The sequence below is a fragment of the Simochromis diagramma genome, unplaced genomic scaffold (genome assembly GCF_900408965.1).
Source record: "Simochromis diagramma unplaced genomic scaffold, fSimDia1.1 OVJJ01000576.1, whole genome shotgun sequence".
Classification (NCBI taxonomy): domain Eukaryota; kingdom Metazoa; phylum Chordata; class Actinopteri; order Cichliformes; family Cichlidae; genus Simochromis; species Simochromis diagramma.
Window position 1 is genome coordinate 415,657 of NW_024387394.1, and position 21,370 is coordinate 437,026.

A 21,370-nucleotide genomic window follows, 5' to 3' on the forward strand; every position below is an offset into this window, starting at 1 on the left:
GCCGATACCGATATGAATCCGATAGTGTTTTTTAATCAACAAAACTGTTTTTTAAATATCTTGCTGCATTTTGTATAAGTTCATACTCAAGTTTAAAACAACAACTACACTAAAGCTATTCTGTTATACCTGTATGCAAAACAAAATATTTCATAGTTCAGCAATACTGATCAATCTAATAAACTTAAACCTACACCATCCTCCCTATTCTGGTATTTTAAAGAGTACTTAGCATAAATATTAAGCAACCTAACTAATAGGGTTCCAACTCCCAGCAACAACAAAAATAAATAAATAAAAAATAGGGAACCACCCCTCACGCTCCACCTCATGATGCTTAATCGACGTAATCAACCTTAATTTGATGCAGTGTGAAAAAAAATGCACAGAAATCAATTATTTTTCAAGAAATATTAAATAGATTCAACATCTTTCTTCAACAAAATTGCAGACTGCACAGATGGTATCTTCCCAAAGGAAAAAGTACTATAGCTTACTAGGGTATATATATTAGACTTAATAGTTACTATATACAGTAATGGACTTCTATTCATTTTACATCAAAGTAAAACTTTGGGTGTCAGATAATTATTTATTAAAAGCTCGACATTTTAAATGAGAATAAGAAAGAAAAGTATGTCTTTGTGCCCCCTTTTCCCTGTTCATGCCCTATCGGCCCCCCTGGCTAAACTTTGCTAGATCCGCCCCTGCACAGTTACCAGCGTCAGCTACGTAGAAAAAGATCCTCGAGTAGAAAGTAATATTAAATAAATTCTAACAACAGCTTATCAAGCTTAAACGTGCTGCTGTTGTTCAGCCGCTGGTTTCCTCTTTCTGGTGCAAAGTGGGCCAAAAGCAAACTAGAGACACGGACTCGCGACAGAAAAGCCGATCAGCTGATCGTTAAGCAGTTTCATGATTGAAGTAGCAGCAAGAAGAGGTAGTCGCTCCATATATCGCTTGTTAAGCTTAACGCAGGAATGCTTTACAAACATTCAGAGATGGACTTACACACTTGCTTTACTTCTCTCGGGATAACTTTGTCGGAGATGAAATGCCGGGTTGCTAGCGAAGCTCCAAATGCTATCCAGACCACCACAGGTCCCGCATGCCACAGCCGCTCTATCACGTGATGCATACTGCTCCGACGTGCTAACGTTCTGAGGTGAGTTACGGCGTGTTGCAAGTTTTGTGAGGTGCTTTCGTGATATTTAATGGATCGGATTACATTTTTTATTTTTCTCCGATATCCGATCCAGTAATTTAGGTCAGTATCGGACCGATACCGATACGTAATATCGGATCGGTCCATCTCTAATTAGAACCTCAATAGATCTGTTTGATCTGTCATCAGTAGAACTACAACAGAATCGTAGTGGAACCAGCAGAACCTCAGCAGGCTGTTTCTCATGCTACTGGTTTTTCCACAGTGGTGCAGACAAGAAGGATGGTCAGCGTTCTCAGATGGCGGAGATCCAGGAACACGAGGAGATCGCTCACCATACAAACCCATCCCCCGTCCCCTTTTCCCCCAACCCACCCCCAACCACTCCCACTCCCCAGATGCAACAGAGACCACCTGTTTCCTCTGAGAGCAGTAAAGGCCACGCCCCTCCTAAAAGGTTTCATTTTGTGATTTGTCGGTTTGGCTTCACTGCCCGCTTGTGACGTCACTGTTCCGATGTCACTCTGTCCGTAGCTACTAACCCTGCCTCCCGGGACACACCGTCCTGCTCTGCTCCACCTAAACTCGAATCACCTGACCAGCATGGACAGGTGTTGCTGATCAGCTGATTTGACGTTTATGCTAATAAGTAGGGCTGTTCGATGAAAACGTCTATCATTTCATATTACGCTATAGTTTGTTTCGAGGTGTCGCAAAATAAACTGTTTACAGTTTATTTTTTCATGGTTTTGTTTTTCACTGTAGAATTTCTCTAAGTTCTCTCGTTCTCTTATGTTTAATATAACCACACTACGGACAGACAAGCGACTGTTTTTATGCTTTGTCGTTACAACAATGGTAAAACCATCGCGTGGCTCCGCCGTCCACTTGTTTATTTTCCATGTAAACCTTTCACAATAAAGCTGAAGATCCTGCTGAGATTTTTTAAAATAAACTGAATTACGTGAAATAATATGCAGAGTGTTTACGGACAAGAAGCTAAAAAGAGCCGTCGGGTGCTAAAAAATAAACCTTAGAACACGCCGTGTAATAAATACTCACAAAGAAAATTGTGGCCGTTTCAACTTATGTAACTCCCGACTCCAGGTACACGACACATAGCTGAAAACACTTCACGCAAGTCGAGTTGCCTGAGATTCACAGAATTCACAGAAAATGTAAAAATTTTGTGATAAGTATCGTTGTCGGGACGATAGATGTCTTATATTGAGATATGAGATTTTGGTCATATCACACATCCATACTAATAAGCAGGTAGAAAAAAGTCACGATGAGTTTAAGTTTTCTACCATTTAAACATAAAAAGCAAAGTTTTCTGTCTGAGTGCAGATGAGGAACTTAAACCCAGAGACCCTCGGTGCTCTGTGGGATCTTTCAGGTGATGCTAGTTTCCAGAGATCTGATTGGTCAGTAGGTGTTCATTTTGTATCTGTTGCTTTCTAATCTCAAAGTGTTCACAAAGCTTTATTCATAACCACAAAGCCTGCTTCTTAGTACTGACCTTTGATCTCTGGCGTGGTAAGGACTGTGTGTCTTTCGGAGCAGTGACCTTTGACTCTGCCTGGCTCCTCTTTAGTCTCTGCTGCTTGTTTTAATATGATTACTAACGTGATCTCATCCCAGCTTTATCCCAGGACCTCCTCTTTTTAACTCCTCCTCCTCCTGCAGGCCTCATGCAGCCTGGGTCTTGAGTTTCTGATGTATCCCAGCTCTAACCTCTCTGCGAGTTGTATGTTTGACTTTGTCCCTCTGGCTCTTTGGAGGAGGTGGTGTTTGGTCTCTGACGACTGATCGGTCTGGATCGCCGTCTCATAGAAATTCATTGAAAACACTAAAACATCAGATGAGAAACTTCAAAAGTTAAATTTAAAATCCAGGAAAATAAAACTTCAGATCTACAAACGACTCAGAGATTCTTCCTCCTCCTCCTGCTTACAAGCTGAACCCCGATTAGTACTGCAATACTCACTGTGTGCGTGTGTGTTCAGGGGCCCCAGCGTGAAGCGGTCCTCAGGGATGGAGCGCTCTCAGAGCAGCACCTGGGACACTTCAGATGAAAACAGGAATAAACTGGTGAAAGCTGCGTCCACCTCCAAACTGCTGGCCAAGGTGGTGAAGAACACCGAGAGGTACAGACGCATAGCCCACGTGCAGTACACACAAAGCATGCGCGCGGTACAGACGTTGTTTTGTGGACTGTCAGGCCTTCGTGTGTTTATATTGACAAACTGATGGTGAAACTTTGTTTTCTTTCAGGCACAGAGATCCTGTCATGAGCCAAGGTAAACACCACACACATCTTCATCATCATCATCGTGTGTAGAAATAGACAGAAAGCCTCGGAGATGTTTCAAAGCGTTCTTGTCTTCGAGGCCGTGCTGCTGCTGTTTGTGTTGTCTGTTGTTGGTGTTTCTCAGTGATCGTGTCTTTGTCTCAAACCAGCCAAAATCTCGACTCGAGAGAAAAACAGCCAAGCTGGTAAGTCGTAACGATCTGTCGGAGCAAGCTAACGGTCTAATGTGCTAGCGGCTGCTGTATGAGCGCTCCCTGTTTCTGCACCAATCACAGCTCTCTCTCTTGCTCTCTCACACTCTGCTTGATGCTGCCAGTCTCGCTCGCACACCTGCTCTTACTCCTTCAGACTGTTCAGGTGATGTCATACCTGTGTTTGACTCCCTGACATCATTTACCCCCATATAAGGTGAAAAAGTAATAAAAGAAATTTATTCACACTCCCAATCAGATAAATCACCCACCGTGCGCACACACAAACGCATGCCCGAGCTGCCTCACCTGCACAGCTTTAAAGCCTCAAGTTTCTTCATCTGTCTTACTTTTTTTTTTTTTCTTCTTAAATCAGCAGCACCTTTCAGATCTTGGCCTGTTTCACCTCTGCTAACAACTGTCACACCTGAAAGACAGAACATCTGTAACCAAATCTGCTTCAATGCCGATATTTATTTGCCAAATCAATAAAAACTAGACCCACTAGACTCTGACAGGATTAGCTTTGCAGTTTGGGATTTATGCTTTGGGGTTGGACTGCCGTGCTAGTCTGAGGAATGTCTGTCTAATGTTTCAGAGGGGAATGCTATTAAGATGTTCATGCGTGGTCGACCGATCACCATGTTCATCCCTTCAGACGTGGAGAACTACAACGACATTCGGACTGAACTTCCTCCAGAAAGACTGAAGCTGGCGTGGGTGTATCCTTCACCTGGGACACGGGAGCGCTCTTACACTTAGCAGTGATAAATATTGGCCGCTTTGATAAAACAGGTGTTATGCAGTGAAACACTTTTCTGACACTGATGTGTAAAAGCTCAGTGTTTAAATGCAGAATTCCAGGCCAAAATTCAGAGTACTGGAAGTTCAGGAGAGACCACAGGTGTGGCAGGTCAGCGTTATCTGTGTATATCAGTAAAACCAAAGTCTAAGCATCAGCAGGTCACGGCCTTCAGAGATCTTCATGCATCCCTCACCTGCTCTGTTGTGAATGTGACTACATCTCCAGCTGTTGTCCAGGTGTTTCCTTGACTTCGTGCAGGTACGGTTACCGGGGAAGAGACTGCAGAGCAAACATCTACCTCCTTCCAACCGGAGAGATTGTTTACTTCATTGCGTCGGTCGTGGTTCTGTTTAACTACGAGGAGCGGACTCAGAGACATTACCTCGGACACAGCGAGTGTGTCAAATGGTGAGAAAGAGCTCCGTAGTACTTGCTGCTCTCCTATTGGCTGTTTGAGGCGACAGATAAGTGAGCTGCTCTTTTTGTTTCTGTCAGCCTGGCCATCCATCCCGATAAAATCCGGATTGCCACGGGACAGCTCGCAGGAGTGGACAAAGATGGACGGGTAAGAACACATACCACGTTTTTAAGGTCAACTTTCAGACAAAAGGAAAATATAAATACGAGTCGAAAACCGAGGCTAACAGGAGAGCTGCTGATAGATAGAACTTTTTAAATAAATAAATAAAAACAATTAAGACAAGGGTGCTGTCCCTCTCAGGCTCAAGTTCATGTCTGGGACAGCGTCAGTCTGGCCAAGCTCCACGTCATAGGTGAGCTAACGTTTGAACGAGGCGTCGGCTCCCTGGCTTTCTCCAAAGTTGTAAGTATCAGTCAGGTGCACCACGGGAGCTGTAGTTTTCACATACCTGCAGCTGTATGCATCATCAACCTTGCTGTGTCTCTCAGGATTCTGGTCGGCACCTGAGTGTGATTGATGACAGTAACGACCACATGTTGACAGTCTGGGATTGGAAGAAGGAGTCAAAGATAGCAGAGATCAAGGTGAGCCCACGTTTTTGTTACTGCACCGGTTTTTATCGGTTCCAACGTGTTCCACCTGTGCTCAAATGCTGTGTTTTTGCAGACCACCAATGATGTGGTCCTGGTTGTGGAGTTCCACCCGACGGACCAAAACACCATCGTCACCTGCGGGAAGTCCCACATCTTTTTCTGGAGCTGGAATGGGAACGCGCTTGCTCGTAAACAGGGAATCTTTGGGGTGAGTTTCTGCAGTTTAACTGTAACAGTGCTCATCACTGATTAAACACTCATAGATTCACGATCGGCACCTGTGATTGACAAAAAAAAGACCCATCAAATCTGTTGCCAAATTGCGGCATCAAGCTGTGCTGAGCTTTGATGGTGGGGAAGAAGATTGCACCGGGGGAGGTCGGTATTTAACACCATATGGTTTAAATGGGACAGACTGACCCTGAGATGGGGGTCTGTAACAGTATGTCAGATTTAAATGCCTTAAAGCATTACTAGCAGCTGCTGTCCAAATAAAGTTTAGACTATTTGAAATAAAACCAAAATACAAACTTGCGCTTGGTGTACGTGCAAATACTAGAACGTGTCCAGTTTCGTGTACGAAGGCTTTTAGAACAATGAAAATAAAGACGTTTGCCTGATGCCTGCGCTATCAGCCACACTGATGGCGCTGGGTGTCATGACACGCCGTCTCTTGGTTCTGCAATGTTTATCTAAGTGCTGTGTTTGACACTGTGGATCAATGTATTTTATTGGATAGGCTGGAAAATTTTATTGGAGTCACAGGAAATGTTTTATCATGGCTGAGAACCTACCTGTCTGGGAGATCTCAGACTGTTAGTTCTCTCTGAGACCTGCGCAGTGAGCCATGGGGTGCCTCAGGGCTCCGTACTTGGACCATTGATGTATGCTCTGTGTCTGCTGCCTCTTGGTGTTCTTTTAATGTAACCTTTCATTGTTACGCATTGTTACCTGCAGCTTTATGTTCCTTCAACCCAGTGGTTCCCAAACCTTTTTTGCTAGGCCCCGCTTTGTTTTACAAGAAAAATATTTGCTTTGTGCTGAGGTGTCTAAATTACAATCTTGTCTATCTGCAATTAAGGTCGGGTTATCAGATAACTTCCTGCTTCTAAATACTGATAAGACAGAGTTGATGGTCACTGGACCACAAAAATGTCAATAAGTGTCCTAAAATTTCATCTTGAAAATTGACGACTATGTCATAAATTGCAGGGACAAGATTTAAAAACTTGGGTGTGTGGTTCGACATGGTGCTCTCCTTCGAGTCTCATGTAAAAGAGATAACAAAGATCATTTGAGGAACATCGCCAATTATTGTAACGCTCTCCTTTCTGGGCTACCAAAGAAAAGTTTTAGAGGTTTACAGATGGTGCAAAATGCAGCTGCTCGCATTTTAACGAAAACTGTACCCCTGTACTGAGATCTCTTCATTGGCTACGAGCAGATTTTAAGGTCCTGCTGCTCACCTACAAGGCTTTAAATGGTGTGGCACCTTCATACCTCTCCGACCTTTTACATCTTTACGTTCCATCCCCTGCTCTCCGATCTCAGGACTCTGGCCTTCTAAAGGTTCCTAGGGCCAGGAAAAAACAATTGGAGAGCGTGCGTTTTCTTTTCGTGCCCCGTTTCTGTGGAACAACCTCCCTCAAGATATTAGGCAGGCATGCTCTGAAGACCCACTTGTTCACCCTTTCCTACATGTCTTAATTCTGTCCCATTTAGTTTTTTAAATTCTTATCTTTTTAACTTTAATTGCTATGTGTCGATTTATCTATCTTTTTATTTTCAAATAGCTGTACAGAACTTTGAAAGCTCTTTATAAATAAAGTTATTATTACTATTATTATTACCAACACAATATGGTAAATGGCCTGTATTTGCTTTACGCGCTTTACTTGGTCCTAAGGACCCCAAAGCACTTCACACATCCAGTCATCCACACGTTCACACACTGGTGATGGCAGCTACATTGTAGCCACAGCCACCCTGGGGCGCACTGACAGAGGCGAGGCTGCCGGACACTGGCGCCACCGGGCCCTCTGACCACCACCAGTAGGCAACGGGTGAAGTGTCTTGCCCAAGGACACAACTGGGCCGGGGCTCGAACCGGCAACCTTCCGATTACAAGACTATCTTGAGCCACAATCGCCCCAATAAACAATAAACGGTGGGTACAGGTGATCTGAATGGACAGCAAGCAGTGGTTTCATACCTGTTGGTCTCTGATCTCAAACTGAAGCTGCACTAAAAGGGTTTCGTTTTTTGTTCCAGTAAGAAGTCTCAGCTTTCTGTGGTTACACAGCAGAGAAGATGCGGTGTAGACGCAGAGAGGCTGAAGGAGCTCCGAGCTGATTAGAGGCGGGGTTTGTGCAGTGACGCCCAGCAGGGGCTGAAAACACTGCAGTTTAAGCAGTGATGGTTGTTCGGCGTGGTTGTGCCAGTTTGGATTCAGAAGTCTCTGTGACCTCACTAATTCACTTCTTTGACCATAACTTAAGATTTTATTTTCCAGCGATGGCAAAATGTCACACGCGCCTCACTCAATGGATAAAATACAACAGTTGACATTGCAGAGGTTAAAGGTGAATCTGGAGCGTGATAGAGGGAAACTGTAAGCAGCGTGTAGTCAGAGGCATACAACCACGAGCTGGTGATGCTGGCTGCTGAGCTGAACGAGCTGTACGTGACGACAGGAAGTGAGTACGTGATTAAATGTTTGGATCTGGAGCAAAGACAGACAGACCCCCGGGTGTGAAAAGTCGGACCCCTGTTTCTCTGCTGGTTTCACTTTCGGTGACGTAATCCCAGTGAGCTGATAAACAGATTCTGCAGCAGATGAAGTGAAAGGAGTCAAAAAAGTGGTCATGGTGAACGCTTCCTCTGTTTGCTCTTAGAGGAAAAATCAGTAAAAATCTACAGGAGAACAGGAAGCTCCACCCGGCTGAGGACAGAAAGAAAACCCTTTATCACAGAATTAAACAGATGATATGAAGGTGGTATTTCTGCAGCAGATCCCCTGAAACAGCTGCTGAGTCCAGAAAACACAAAAGCATCTAGCCATGAAAACACAGCAGAAACATCGAGCTTATTAAACTTGCACCTACACACTTTTTACTTGATTTAAATCAAAGATTTTTCTCAGCTTTTTGTCTTCAGAGGAAGCCCGGGTCCTTCTTTGAACTCACTCCAACGCTCCTCTCCTGCTTTCTCCTGTTTTCTAGAAATACGAAAAGCCAAAGTTCATCCAGTGCCTGGCGTTTCTGAGTACCGGAGACATCGTCACTGGAGATTCTGGGGGTAGGCTGCTGGTCTGGACCAGGAGCGCCACGGAGAACCCGGCCGGGAAGGGGCCTCGAGGTATCGGGTTGGGGTTGTTCACGGTGTTTTGCATAAAGATCGTGCAGGTGTGTGCCACGGGGCAGCCGCAGAGCAGAGAAACAAACAAGCCGAGACGCTGTGAGGGAAACGACGTGCATATTTTCATCCTGAGTAAAACGCCATTCGCCTTGTTAATGAAATAAGCTCGGCCTGTTTAATGAGTTTGCATTGGTATCCGCCCTGAAGCGTTTCCCTGCACGAGACGGATCCCGACAGGTTTTACAGCTTCAGAGTTCGATGCTAAAGCAAACGACAGTCTCGCTGATTTTAAGGTCACAGAAAATGTCAGAGTGAAGAGTTTGATTTAAACCGACCAGAACCAGCAGCTCCAGAGTCCTGTAAGCAACCGACTACAGAAAAACCACAGAACAACAACAGGGTGTGTGTGTTGGCCCAGTTTCAGTAATGGTTTTTGTCATGTTGTTAAACTGGTTTTTAGAGACGTGATGCCAGGGATTAAACGATTTTCTACTGAAATTCTACTCTGAGCGCTTTTTTCTGAGAAGGACACAAAAGACAGTGAAAGTGGAGATGGATTTTTTACCCCTTGGCAGCACGTTGGTGCATACAAGCAACAGGAAACTTGGATTTTGGAGGAAATCTGCAGGAACAGGAAGTGTTTTCATTATGATCTGCTGCCTCCCGCTGGTTGTTTTGTGAGCTGCTCTGTAAAAAGAGTGCAGGAACTAAACCTATTTAAAGCAGTTTGTTTTCATCTACATGAACGTTACACGTTGGTGCTTCCTGTAGGAACATCAGCAGCAACATACTTTCTGACTTCCTGTGTAAACATGAAGAACCAACATGTACCGCTTGCACTTCCGTGGGAGCAGTGAGGACATGGGGAAGTCCAGAAAAGTCCCTGAGCAGAAATCTGTGTCGGGACACCTTAAACATGATTGGACGAGACATCGCACATGATCAGAGTTTCAGATTAATAAATGTGGGAAAACATTTGAGGTGCGTGACGCGGTCACGGCTGAAACATAACTTTTCTGTTCATTCAGAGGTCACTTTTGTGCTTTGAACACTTAGTCACGTGACCCCCAGAGGACGTGTCACAGACGAACGATGCGTTTCTCAGATTTAGGAACAGCCACGTCCTGTTTCAACTTTCAGAGTTAAAAAAAAAAAAAATCCTTTAATCAAAGCTTAGTTTTTTGTTTGATAACTCACCTCTCGTGTGTGTGTGTGTGTGTGTGTGTGTGTCTGTGTGTCTGTGTGTCTGTGTGTCTGTGTGTCTACGCAGCCTTTCGGATACTTCATCATGTCGATGGTCACGAGGGAAGTGTTTTCTGTATGTGTGGGATGAGGAGCGGCATGCTGCTGACTGGAGGAAAAAAAGACCAAAAAATCATCCTGTGGGACCACGAACTGCAACGTCACCGCGAGATCGAGGTCTCGCAGCACACATGCACACCTCAATGAAACTCAGCTGTGATGACATCATCTCGGCCGTCAATCTCCACAAATCTAAAGTGTCAGCCACGTGACTGAGGCTACGCGTTTGATCCCCACAGGTCCCAGATCAATACGGAACCATCAGAGCGGTGTCTGAGGGGAAGGGGGACGAGTTTCTGGTCGGGACGTCGCGTAACTTCATCCTGAGAGGAACTTTCAACGATGGCTTCCTGGTTGAGGTCCAGGTTAGTAAAACGCCTCCGGGAAGTGACGACAGACCAGAAGGTCACATGATCGCATGGCGTCACTGACCAGAAAACTTCAGTACCTCTGTGTTGTGATGTGTTCAGGGCCACACAGACGAGCTGTGGGGTTTGGCGGCTCACCCGTCCAAAGACCTGTTTCTGACATGCGCTCAGGACCGGCTCGTCTGCCTCTGGAACTCGAGCGATCACAGTCTGCTGTGGAGTCGCACGCTGGATGAAAAGGTGCGTGGTGACGGGGAGGCAATTTATTGATTATTTATCGATTGGTCATTGGTGACTGCATGTTTCTCCTCCTCAGGAACACGGACACTGTGCAGACTTCCATCCAAGTGGCGCTGTGGTCGCCATAGGAACGCGATCAGGAAAGTCAGTACAGAGTTTTGTGTTTTTTTCTACCTGAACTCAAAGATGCTTTCCTTGTATGTCTGACCTCTGACCTCTGGTCCCTGTCAGGTGGTACGTTCTGGATGCTGAAACCAACGACCTGGTGGGGATTCACACCGATGGGAACGAGCAGCTGTCAGTGATGCGCTTCTCCATTGGTGGGTGGAGCTACGTTGTTCACGGGCTGTGGCTGCAACACGCTGTGTGCCTCACAGATGTCTGGAGGTCGCCAGCTTTCGGCTGACCTCGGAGCATCTTTATCTGTTCGCTAACAATGGGCAGCCCTCTTGGTGTGATATCATGTTACTGTGTAACGGCTTCCAGTTGTAAATAAATTTAAGAGATTTCTGAGAATGTAGGCTGTCATTGATGTGGTTGCTAGGTGACAAGAGCAGATGTTTGTGATGCTGTACAGAGCTCCACCTTGTATGCGGTGTCAGCCACAGGACGCAGCCCCTGAACATGGACACTCATTAAACTGAAGATCATAACGGTGTTATGAGAGAACCACAAATCTCAGCATGCACCTCTCTATCTCTCTCTGCAGATGGAAGCATGCTGGCTGTCGGATCTCACGATAACTTTATTTACCTTTACAACGTCTCTGAACAAGGACGCAAATACAGCCGATACGGGAAGTGCACGGTGAGTCAAAAAACCAATTGCAGCTTAGTGAACACCTGTCTGCCCCTGTTGCATCCGTTAGTTTGTTCAGTTTGCCCCAAAAAGTTAAATCTGTTCATCTGGACATTGTGTTTTCAGTGGGAGAAATATTGGTTCGTCATGCAGGTGAATTACTTGGATAAGTAACGAAATGTTTTGGTATCAGTTAACAAGCTTCGGGCGTTTTTCTCACTGATATTAGGCTGCTCGTCTTGGCAGAATTGGTAATGTTTGTTTTGGTTGGTTTCTTGGCACAGACCCAGCTTGTAAGCATAGTTTACAAATATTCTAGTGCTGAGGGCAGACTTTAGGAAGGCCATTCCAGAAGCTTAATGTTAGCCTGCTTTGTCCAAAATCACTTCTGATGTGTGTTTGTGATCATTGTTCTGCTAGAACACACGGATATGTCCAAGCTTCAACTTCATTTGAGGAAAAGTCAAAGAAGGTTGTCGTCCTTCTGTATTCCATCCACTTTGTGCAATGTACCAGAGCCATGGGCGTGGTACTTAGGGTTGGGCAATATGTAAAAATTTTACAAACGACAATCATCAGTCCAATAATCAACGATGGGCGACTGTAATCATGCACGGACTGATTTGCGCGTTTACAACACAGAAATTTTAACATTTTTTTTTTTTCAACATTATGTTTATTAAAGTTTTACATATATACATATATAAAGTACATACACAAACAAATTTACACAATAAACGAAACACAAGGTACATTCAATGAAAGCACTTGAGTCCATGAGACCTCTGACAGATTTTAAAGAATAATTTTCACATTGCAGCATATGGTTGTGGTCCTGTACAGGGAATAGCTAGGCTGTCCCTGTCTCACACAGTAAACCAGATAGATCTTTATTCCCAATATACTGGATGTAGCGCCCCCAAATTTTCTGGAAAATTTCTTGTTTATCTTTTAGAGTATATGTAATTTTCTCTAATGGTAAACATAAAGACAATTCTTTGAACCAATGTGAAATACTTGGTTTGCCAAGACTCCTCCACGTTAGAGCTATCACTCTCTTTGCTTGTAGTATTCCCATGTTTATGAAGATTTTTTTCAAAATGATCTATGTTACACCCTACAGGATATAATCCCAGTAGGAAAAGTTTGGGATCCATCACAAGTTTAATTGACAAAATCTCCTTTATCATTGCTCCAACCTCTTCCCAAAACTCCTTTATTTTTGGACATGACCATAAACAGTGGAGCAATGTGCCCTTATCTTCTTCACATCTATTACAGATATCAGGAATCTGCATATTAAATTTGTTAAGTTTTTCTGGTGTTATGTACACTCTCATCAACCAATTAAATTGTAGCAATTTTAGACGTGTGTTCCCTGTCTGTGTTTGGGCTAGCTTACATGCTCTACTCCATTGTTCCACTGTCAAGTCCTCCTGTAAGTCATACCTCCAAGCTTCAAGCTTAGCAGCAGATGAATCAGGAGAGGATGTCATCATCAAGTTATATAATTCAGATATCATCCCTCTACCAGTGGGGTTTTTGGTTAGGATTTTCTCTAATGTGGACAGCGGGGGAATATGTGTAAAATCATTATGATAAGACCTGATAAAACTCCTAAACTGTAGGTATTTGAAAAAGTGCTTTCGGGGAATATTAAATTTAGAGATTAGTTGTTCAAAACTTAAAAGTCTTCCATCACCCCCGAAAGCATCCTTCACCAGTCCCAGCCCCGAGTCTGCCCACATTTTAAAACCACCGTCCGCCCTACCCGGGGCAAAATAATTGTTGCCCCAAATCGGGCTAAAAACGGAGAGGGGAGATTTTGCGTTTAAATATCTTTGAGTGACATGTAAGATATATATCATGTTTTTAACTATAGGATTAAGCGTAATGTCTTTGAGTTTATTATATTTATCAGAGTATACATATGTAGGAAGTGGAAGCCTAAGAGAGAGAGACTCAATAGTTCTCCATGCGGGGGGCTTTTCTGCAGCATAATAGAACATTATAGTTCTTAACTGGGCTGCCCAGTAATACCAAACCATGTTAGGACATTGCAGCCCTCCTGCATCAAAGGGCAGGTACAAAAGTGATAAGCGAAGTCTGGGACGCTTGTTATTCCATAAAAACTGATTAAACAGTTTTCTTATTTTAAGGAAAAAGTCTGAGGGGGGTGGCAAGGGGATATTCTGAAACAGATACAGAAGCTTAGGGAGAACGTTCATCTTTAGTATATTTATTCTACCAATCAGTGAAATTTGGAGACTCGACCATCTCTCCACTGATTTGTATACGTCAGTCATAATTGGACTATAATTATGGTTCACCACCTCTTCCAATTTCGGGACAATCTGAATACCTAGATAAGTAAACTGATTCACATTTCTAAAATGGCAGGTGTATTTAGGTGGATTCATCCTTTCTTCTGAGTTCAAAAGCATTATAGAAGATTTTGATTTATTGATTTTATAACCAGAAATATGTCCAAATTTTCCAATTAGGTCTAAAATGGCTGGAATAGATTTTCCCAGATTTTTAAGAAAGAGGATCACATCGTCAGCATAAAGAGCTATTCGATGGTCGAGCCCTCCGATCTCTATACCCGTGATCACACCGTGTTCTCTTACAGCAATAGCAAGTGGTTCAATTGCAATTACAAATAAAAGGGGGGATAGGGGGCAACCTTGTCTACAACCTCTTCCAATCTCAACTGGTTTTGAGATAACATTATTGGTAATTATTTCTGCATATGGGTTATTATATAGAAGCCTGACCCAGTTACAGAATCCCACTCCCAAACCAAAGCGACCAAGAACCTCAAGCAAATAGGGCCATTCCACCCTATCGAAAGCCTTCTCGGCATCTAGTGCCAAGAAAGCTGTATCTGAAGACCCCCCTTGCTCGTGTAAAATATTTAACACTCGTCGAACATTGTGGAATCCCTGACGCCCAACCATGAACCCATTTTGATCTTCCTTGATGATGTCTGGCAAAAGGCCCTCCAGTCTCTTTGCTAGAATTTTACAGAGTATCTTTAAATCTGAGTTTAAGAGGCTAATTGGCCGCAGGTTTTCACATTTATCATTCGATTTTCCAGGTTTGGGAAGAAGTGTAATTAAGGCCCCTCTCAGAGTGGGTGGGAGTATCCCCTTTTGAGCAGATTCAGAAAACATTTCCAAAAGGGGTGCCTTTAATTTGGATACAAACTTTTTATAGATATCAATTGGCAGACCGTCTGGCCCTGCAGCCTTTCCAGAATTCATACTCATTATTGCCTCTGAGATTTCGTCCAGAGTCAATTTAGCCCCCAGTCTCAAGGATTCCTCTTCTTCTATTCTGGGGATATTCATATTGTCAAGAAAAGAGAAAAAATTGGGGTCTGGTTCACCTGGGTTTAAGTCAGAACTGTATAACCTTTCATAATAGGCCTTGAAAGAGTCACTTATTGCAGCAGGGTCAGAGATCGTTTCCCCTTTATCATTTTTAAGTGCAGTGATTGATCTTTCCAATTGGAATTGTTTTATACGCCAAGCCAGAATTTTACCTGATTTCTCCCCTTGATCAAAAACGGACTGCTTAAGTTTTAATAAGTTAGCTGTAGCTTTTGAAGCTGAGATTTCATTATATTGGGTTCTTAATAACAGCAAACTTTGGTGCAGCTTGGGACAGGGGTTCTTAAAGTACATATCCTCAGTAGCTTTAATTTTCGATTCCAATAATTTCAGCTTTTGTCTGGCCTTCTTAGATTTTGAGCTTGTGAAGCTAATTATTTGGCCTCTAATGAAGGCTTTGAATGCTTCCCATCTAATACACGGAGATGTTTCAGAAGTATTGAGCTCAAAGTAATCAGTAATTTGTTTGTCAAGGTACGCCAGTAGGTCTTTGTCCTTTATCCATTTTTGCTGAAATTTCCATTTTGGGGGATCTCGTACTAGCCCTGGATCCAAATAGACCAGACTGGCTGGGGCATGGTCTGAGATAAGGACACTGCCATAATCACAACCGTTCACTTTATAGGACAGACTTGCTGAGATTAAAAAGTAGTCTATTCGTGAGTATGATTTATGTGTGCTTGAATAACATGAATATGTCGATACACCAGGATTCCTGTCTCTCCATATATCCATAAGATTTAATTCCTTAGCAAACTGAAGAATGGTTTCCCTACTCTGGCTATGAGATTTGTCTAAATGTGATGATTTATCTATACTTGGGTTCAGAGTGCAATTGAAGTCTCCCGCTAAAATATATTGACCACTAAGTGCTGACAGCGTGCAGAACAGGTTATTAAAAAAAGATGGTTCATCCTTATTTGGGGCATAAATATTAACTAAAATCAGAGGTTCTGTATAGAGAGTACCCTGAACAATCAAATACCTTCCCATCCTATCTGCAATCACCTTACAAACATTAAAGGGGACGGACTTGTGTATTAGAGTCAAAACCCCTCTCGCTTGGGAGTTAAATGGTGCTGAAAATACCTCTCCCTGCCATCTCCGCTTAATCTTTAAGTCCTCTTTTCCAGTAAGATGAGTCTCTTGGAGAAAAATTATTTTGGAATGCATATCTTTTAACCTTCTCATCACTTGTTTAACTTTTTTAAGTTTTTGCAGCCCTCTACAGTTCCACGATGTCATCTTAATTTCTAAAACATTGGACATAGCTGCAATTTTCAGATGATCTTCTCATGCTAGTATATAGAAGTGTACCTTTAAACAACCAAAACAATGCAGACAACACAGATGCTTCTAACTGCATCAACCATTGAACACAACCCCTCTGACCTAAGGGCCAGTTTCCCCTTCTCCTTACTACACACTCCGGTAATGCTAATGACCAGTCCACAGTTATTGAGGAATGATCCAACATTATTGATATTGACTTATCCTAAACTTAAACACTCCCTCCATTGTTAGCTTTTACATACAAATAATAATTGCTTTGCCATGAATTTATTGCTATCCCAAATATACTCATGTAAATAAATTAAATGTTAGGGGTCTACTGTGCTTTAACTCTATTTAAATGTAACTATAACTCAGAGAGTCCTCCTGGAAAACAAAAAGTAATCGATCCCCCCCCAAAAAAAAGAAAAGAAAAGAAAAAAAAAAAGGGGGGGGGGGTATACTCACAATGCAGGTAATCACCAGCGTCTTTAACCCCCGTACAGATATAACGGAGGCATGTACAGATGTTCAGTGTGAATATATTTCAATGATCAGTTCACAGTAGCCCCAGGAATTAGCTGCCAAGCAAAACGTTCAATTATTTTACCAACTCTATCCGTATCGCTATTCATCCCGCTCTGCTTGGATCCGCGTAACAAAAGTCTCTGCGTCCTCCGGTTTGCCAAAAGTCAGTGTTTTATCCTTGTAGGTCACCAGGAGCCTGGCGGGGAGAAGCATCCCGTGTCTTATCCCCATGCTGCGGAGCTGTCGTCTCACGGAGTCGAACTCTTTCTGCATCTTATGTATGCCGGCTGCCATGTCCGGGTAGAAACGTACCGGTTTGTCCTCGTAGAGTATTTGCTTTTTGATTTTGGTCGCTTTCAGCACCACTGCCTTATCCCTATCGCTCAGGAATTTCATGATCAGTGTTCTTGGGGGGGCGTTTGGGTCGTTTCTCGGGCCGATTCGATGCGCCCTTTCCAGGAATGGCTTTGATTTCAGCAGAGGGATGTCCAGCGTCTCCGGGATCCAGGTTTCCAGAAATGCGCAAGCATCCGTTCCCTCCACCTTCTCCGGTAAATTCACCAGTCTCAGGTTAGCCCTCCTGGCCCTTGTTTCCAAGTCCATTACTTTGTCCTCCATATCTCTGGTTTTCTTTTCGAGACTCTGGACTTTTCTCTGAAGGCTATCGACCGTGTCCTCAGTGTCGGAAATGCGTGTCTCGACATTTACAATACGCTCCTTACACTCTCCGACCTCGTTTCTCACTCCCTCAATTGCAGCCATTATTCCGTCAAACCTGTTGGAGAAGTCTGTTTTCAAGTCTTTGATAGCTTCAAGAATCGGAGCGTGACTTGGTCCTTCCTCTTCAGCGCTAATTGACTCTTCCGACATGGCGCTAGCTTTAGCTTTTCCACTTTGTTTAGTTGGTCCGAAATCAATTTTAGGTTGTGAGGGTTTACCACGACCCCTGCCCGATTTACCTGGTGCAGACGACATAAAAGAGTCCTAAGCGTGGATACCGTTAGAGTTTAACTTCAAAAGTTGATATTATGTTAGGTGTCTTGGCAAAGATTCATGGAGGAGGGAAGTGTGCGTCTAGCTAACGCGCCGCCATTTTAGGAGTCCATGAATTTTAACATTTTTAACCTGCTCAACCCATCTGGAGCGCAGAATGAACAAACTTTGGACAAACTACCCAAAATGCGAGACATTTCAGAGATTTTGACTGAGTCTGCGCTCCAGATGGGTTAATTGTCGTGATGACAGCATGTTAACGCTAACAGCGCTAAAAATAAATAAATAAAAAAAGTCATGAATTTGGGATGAAAGAGGTAAACCTAAGAATGTAACCAAAGCGGTGTGCCACTTGTGCAGATGTAAAATGCGAGCAAAGTACTCAAACCTGACTAACTTGCATGAGGATGTCCGTGTCCACCATCCGGCTGAGTATGCTAGGCTATCACCAGCTTCTGCAGCTCCATCAACAAGCTTTTGGGTGCTCTCTGAGGAGGGGGCATTTGCTCTCAAATGAAAGAGGGTGCTGTTAAAACAGCTCTATTATCTTTTTTTTCTTTTGACTGCTTCTATTCGCTCCATTATTATTATCAAATTTACTCATGGGCAAACGAATAAATCGCCAGTGCTGGGAAGGTTACTTTTAAAATGTATTCCACTACAGATTACATGCCCCAAAATGTATTTTGTAATGCATTCCGTTACGTTACTCAATGAGAGTAACGTATTCTGAAAACTTTGGATTACTTAATATATTATCATCTTTTTACAGCTACACGAATGTCCTATTGCTGTGTGATTCATTACTATTACTGAAGGTTACTCTCCATACCAACACCAACTAGATGTTTAAATCTTAATATAAATGAGTAACAGTAGGTGGACATTAGGTAAGGCTGCACTTTTTGCAGTGTCTTAATACTTACAACTGGACTACACTGCCCATAAGGCTACATTCTTTAGGGCTATGCCTGTAACACTCTGCCTATTGCCTTCATATTAAATAATTTTTAAAAATATCTCTTTACGTCATTATGCGGGCTGCAAGTAGAGGTGACATGGGCCGCGAGATTGAGACACAGACATTACAGCCTCTTAATGTGTGTTTTGTTTGGGTTTCCACCGGTGTGGAATTACCAATAATAGAAAGACCATAGCCTAACATATGAAACAGGAAAAGACCGCTGTGTAATCCATTTATTTCTGCAAAGTAACTGTATTCTGAATACCACCTTTTTAAACGGTAACTGTAACAGGATACAGTTACTCATATTTTGTATTTTAAATGCATAATGCCGGCACATGTATTCCGTTACTCCCAACACTGTAAATCGCCCATGTAATAACGTCGATGGGCTCAGCATATCGTCGATAGCTGATATGTTAGTCCAATCGCCCAACCCTAATGGTACTATGTGCTTGGCAGTTGGTTCAGATCTCTTAGGTTTGAAAGCCTCACCTCACCTCCAAATGTAACTTTAATGGTAGATGGTAATTTCACATGTGCAAGTTACCGTGATAAGAGGCGAACCTGAGAGGAGAGGTCTCTGAAGCGGGATTTATGGTCCTGCAAACGTGTCCATCCATGTCCCACTCGGTTGGACAGAGAGGAGGAGAGGAGTCCTCCAAGATCCTAACCGTTCGTTCGACAAAGCGGATGACGTAAGCGACTGCCTAATGTTGATTGGTTGCAAGTGGGCCGGAAAAGAGCAGAGACCGACTGAACGGGAGAACTGCAGTAAAAACACTTCAAAGATAATAAAATGTAGCATGACAAGCACAGACAACAGTGAAACTTTTCATTGTTTTTAACACTATGTTTCACACAACTCTTTGTGTGTCATAACTTTGCTCTCCTTTGCGGCTCATGGAGCAACAACAGTACGAGCAAGAGTGGCCCTTGTGTTTGCTCTCCTTAACTACAAATTCCACTTTACAAGATTGAATGTAGCTCCTCTGTGGGTTAAACTTGGAAACACTTGTGGTGGTGCTCAGGTGTGTTCATGAGTTAACTAAATGTTTCAACAGGGACATTCGAGCTACATCACCCACCTGGACTGGTCACCTGACAACAACTTCATCATGTCCAACTCTGGAGACTACGAGATCCTCTACTGTGAGTACCTTCTCATCATAGGCTCTGGCACTACAGTACTGTGTACTGTTATCACAGAGTACTGTAATACTGCAGTATTTTGTTGGTGTACAGTGACAGATGTCTGTTTTCAGGGGACGTTCCAAACGCTTGTAAATATATCAGAAATCGTTCAGAGTGTAAAGACATCGACTGGGCGACTTACACCTGCGTCCTGGGATATCATGTGTTTGGTCAGTACAATGGGAGAGTGTGTGTGTGTGTGTTAGGGTGTTTATTCTGAAGATGTTTATACTTCCCTGACTGTTGAATCAGGACAACTTTCTTAACTCTGAAATTCTGTCTGCCTATCTCAGGTGTTTGGCCAGAGGGTTCAGATGGCACCGACATCAATGCTCTGATCAGGTCCCACAACAGGAAGGTGATCGCTCTGGCTGACGACTTCTGTAAAGTTCACCTGTTCGCCTACCCATGCTCCACCTTCAAGGTGACACACATAAAAACACACATTTGAAAATGCTAATCGTCAAACTGTATGTGTTTCCAAAAGCGTCTCTTTAAACGTTGCTGTGAGGACACATAAGCAGCTCCTCAAAACTTTAAACTGAAATGGTTTCAAAGGCTTATTTTATAAATGTGGACCGGAGGGTGTGTTCCAACTAGAGGAGGATCAAACTCCTCAGCCTCCCTGGGAAAGTCTATGCCAGGGTGCTGGAAAGGCAAGTCCGTCCGTTAGTCGAACCTCAAATACAGGAGGAACAATGCGGTTTTCCTCGGTCCTGGTCGCAGAACACTGGACCAGCTCTTTATCCTCTCAAGGATACTCGAGGGTGCATTGGCGTTTTCCCAACCAGTCTACATGTGTTTTGTGGACTTGGAGAAGGCATTCGACCGTGTCCGTCGGAGTGCCCTGTGGGAAGTACTTCTGGAGTATGGGGTGCCTGGCCCATTGCTACAGGCCATTCAATCCTTATACAACGGTTGCAGGAGCTTGGTACACATAGGCAGCAATAAGTTGGAGTCATTCCTGCTGGGTGATGGGCTCCGCCAGGGCTGCCGTTTGTCACCGATTCTGGTCATAATTTTTATGGACAGAATTTCTAGGCGTAGCCAAATGGCGGAAGGCTTTCACTTGGGTGGCCTCAAAACCTCATCTCTGCTTTTTGCGGATGATGTGGTTCTGTTGGCTTCAACAGGTGATGGCCTCCAGCTCGCCTTGGAACGGTTCACAGCCGAGTGTGAAGCGGTGTGAATGAGTATCGGCACCTCCAAATCTGAGGCCATGGTTCTCAGCCAGAAAAGGGTGGAGTGCCCACTCCAGGTCAGGTATGAGTTACTGCCCCGGAGTGGAGGAGTTTGAGTATCTCGAGGTCTTGTTCACGGGTGAAGGGAGCAGGAGATCGACAGACGGATTGGTACAGTGGCTGCAGTCCGTCTTGGTGAAGAGAGAGCTGAGTATAAACACGAAGCTCTCAATTTACTGATCTATGTCCCTACCCTCACCTATGGTCACGAGATCTGAGTAGTGACTGA

The 21,370-nt window shown here is 43.7% G+C and overlaps 1 protein-coding gene across 3 annotated transcripts in view; it reads left to right on the plus strand.

The window, feature by feature from the left end:
* LOC120720306 (echinoderm microtubule-associated protein-like 4) overlaps positions 1-21,370 on the plus strand; it is a 29,772-nt gene that overhangs the window by 5,349 nt on the left and 3,053 nt on the right. The window contains exons 4-23 of one of the 3 annotated variants that reach the window (XM_040009919.1): positions 1,431-1,622; positions 3,175-3,315; positions 3,443-3,468; positions 3,629-3,664; positions 4,269-4,392; positions 4,734-4,883; positions 4,971-5,040; positions 5,197-5,298; positions 5,385-5,480; positions 5,563-5,697; positions 8,711-8,846; positions 10,117-10,265; positions 10,388-10,513; positions 10,619-10,756; positions 10,833-10,900; positions 10,988-11,076; positions 11,466-11,563; positions 19,771-19,858; positions 19,972-20,070; positions 20,194-20,324. In XM_040009919.1, coding sequence (XP_039865853.1) covers positions 1,431-1,622; positions 3,175-3,315; positions 3,443-3,468; positions 3,629-3,664; positions 4,269-4,392; positions 4,734-4,883; positions 4,971-5,040; positions 5,197-5,298; positions 5,385-5,480; positions 5,563-5,697; positions 8,711-8,846; positions 10,117-10,265; positions 10,388-10,513; positions 10,619-10,756; positions 10,833-10,900; positions 10,988-11,076; positions 11,466-11,563; positions 19,771-19,858; positions 19,972-20,070; positions 20,194-20,324 — 2,194 coding nt within the window. The remainder of the gene's footprint in view (positions 1-1,430; positions 1,623-3,174; positions 3,316-3,442; positions 3,469-3,628; positions 3,665-4,268; positions 4,393-4,733; positions 4,884-4,970; positions 5,041-5,196; positions 5,299-5,384; positions 5,481-5,562; positions 5,698-8,710; positions 8,847-10,116; positions 10,266-10,387; positions 10,514-10,618; positions 10,757-10,832; positions 10,901-10,987; positions 11,077-11,465; positions 11,564-19,770; positions 19,859-19,971; positions 20,071-20,193; positions 20,325-21,370) is intronic. The other 2 variants (XM_040009920.1, XM_040009921.1) reach the window with 2 other exon arrangements.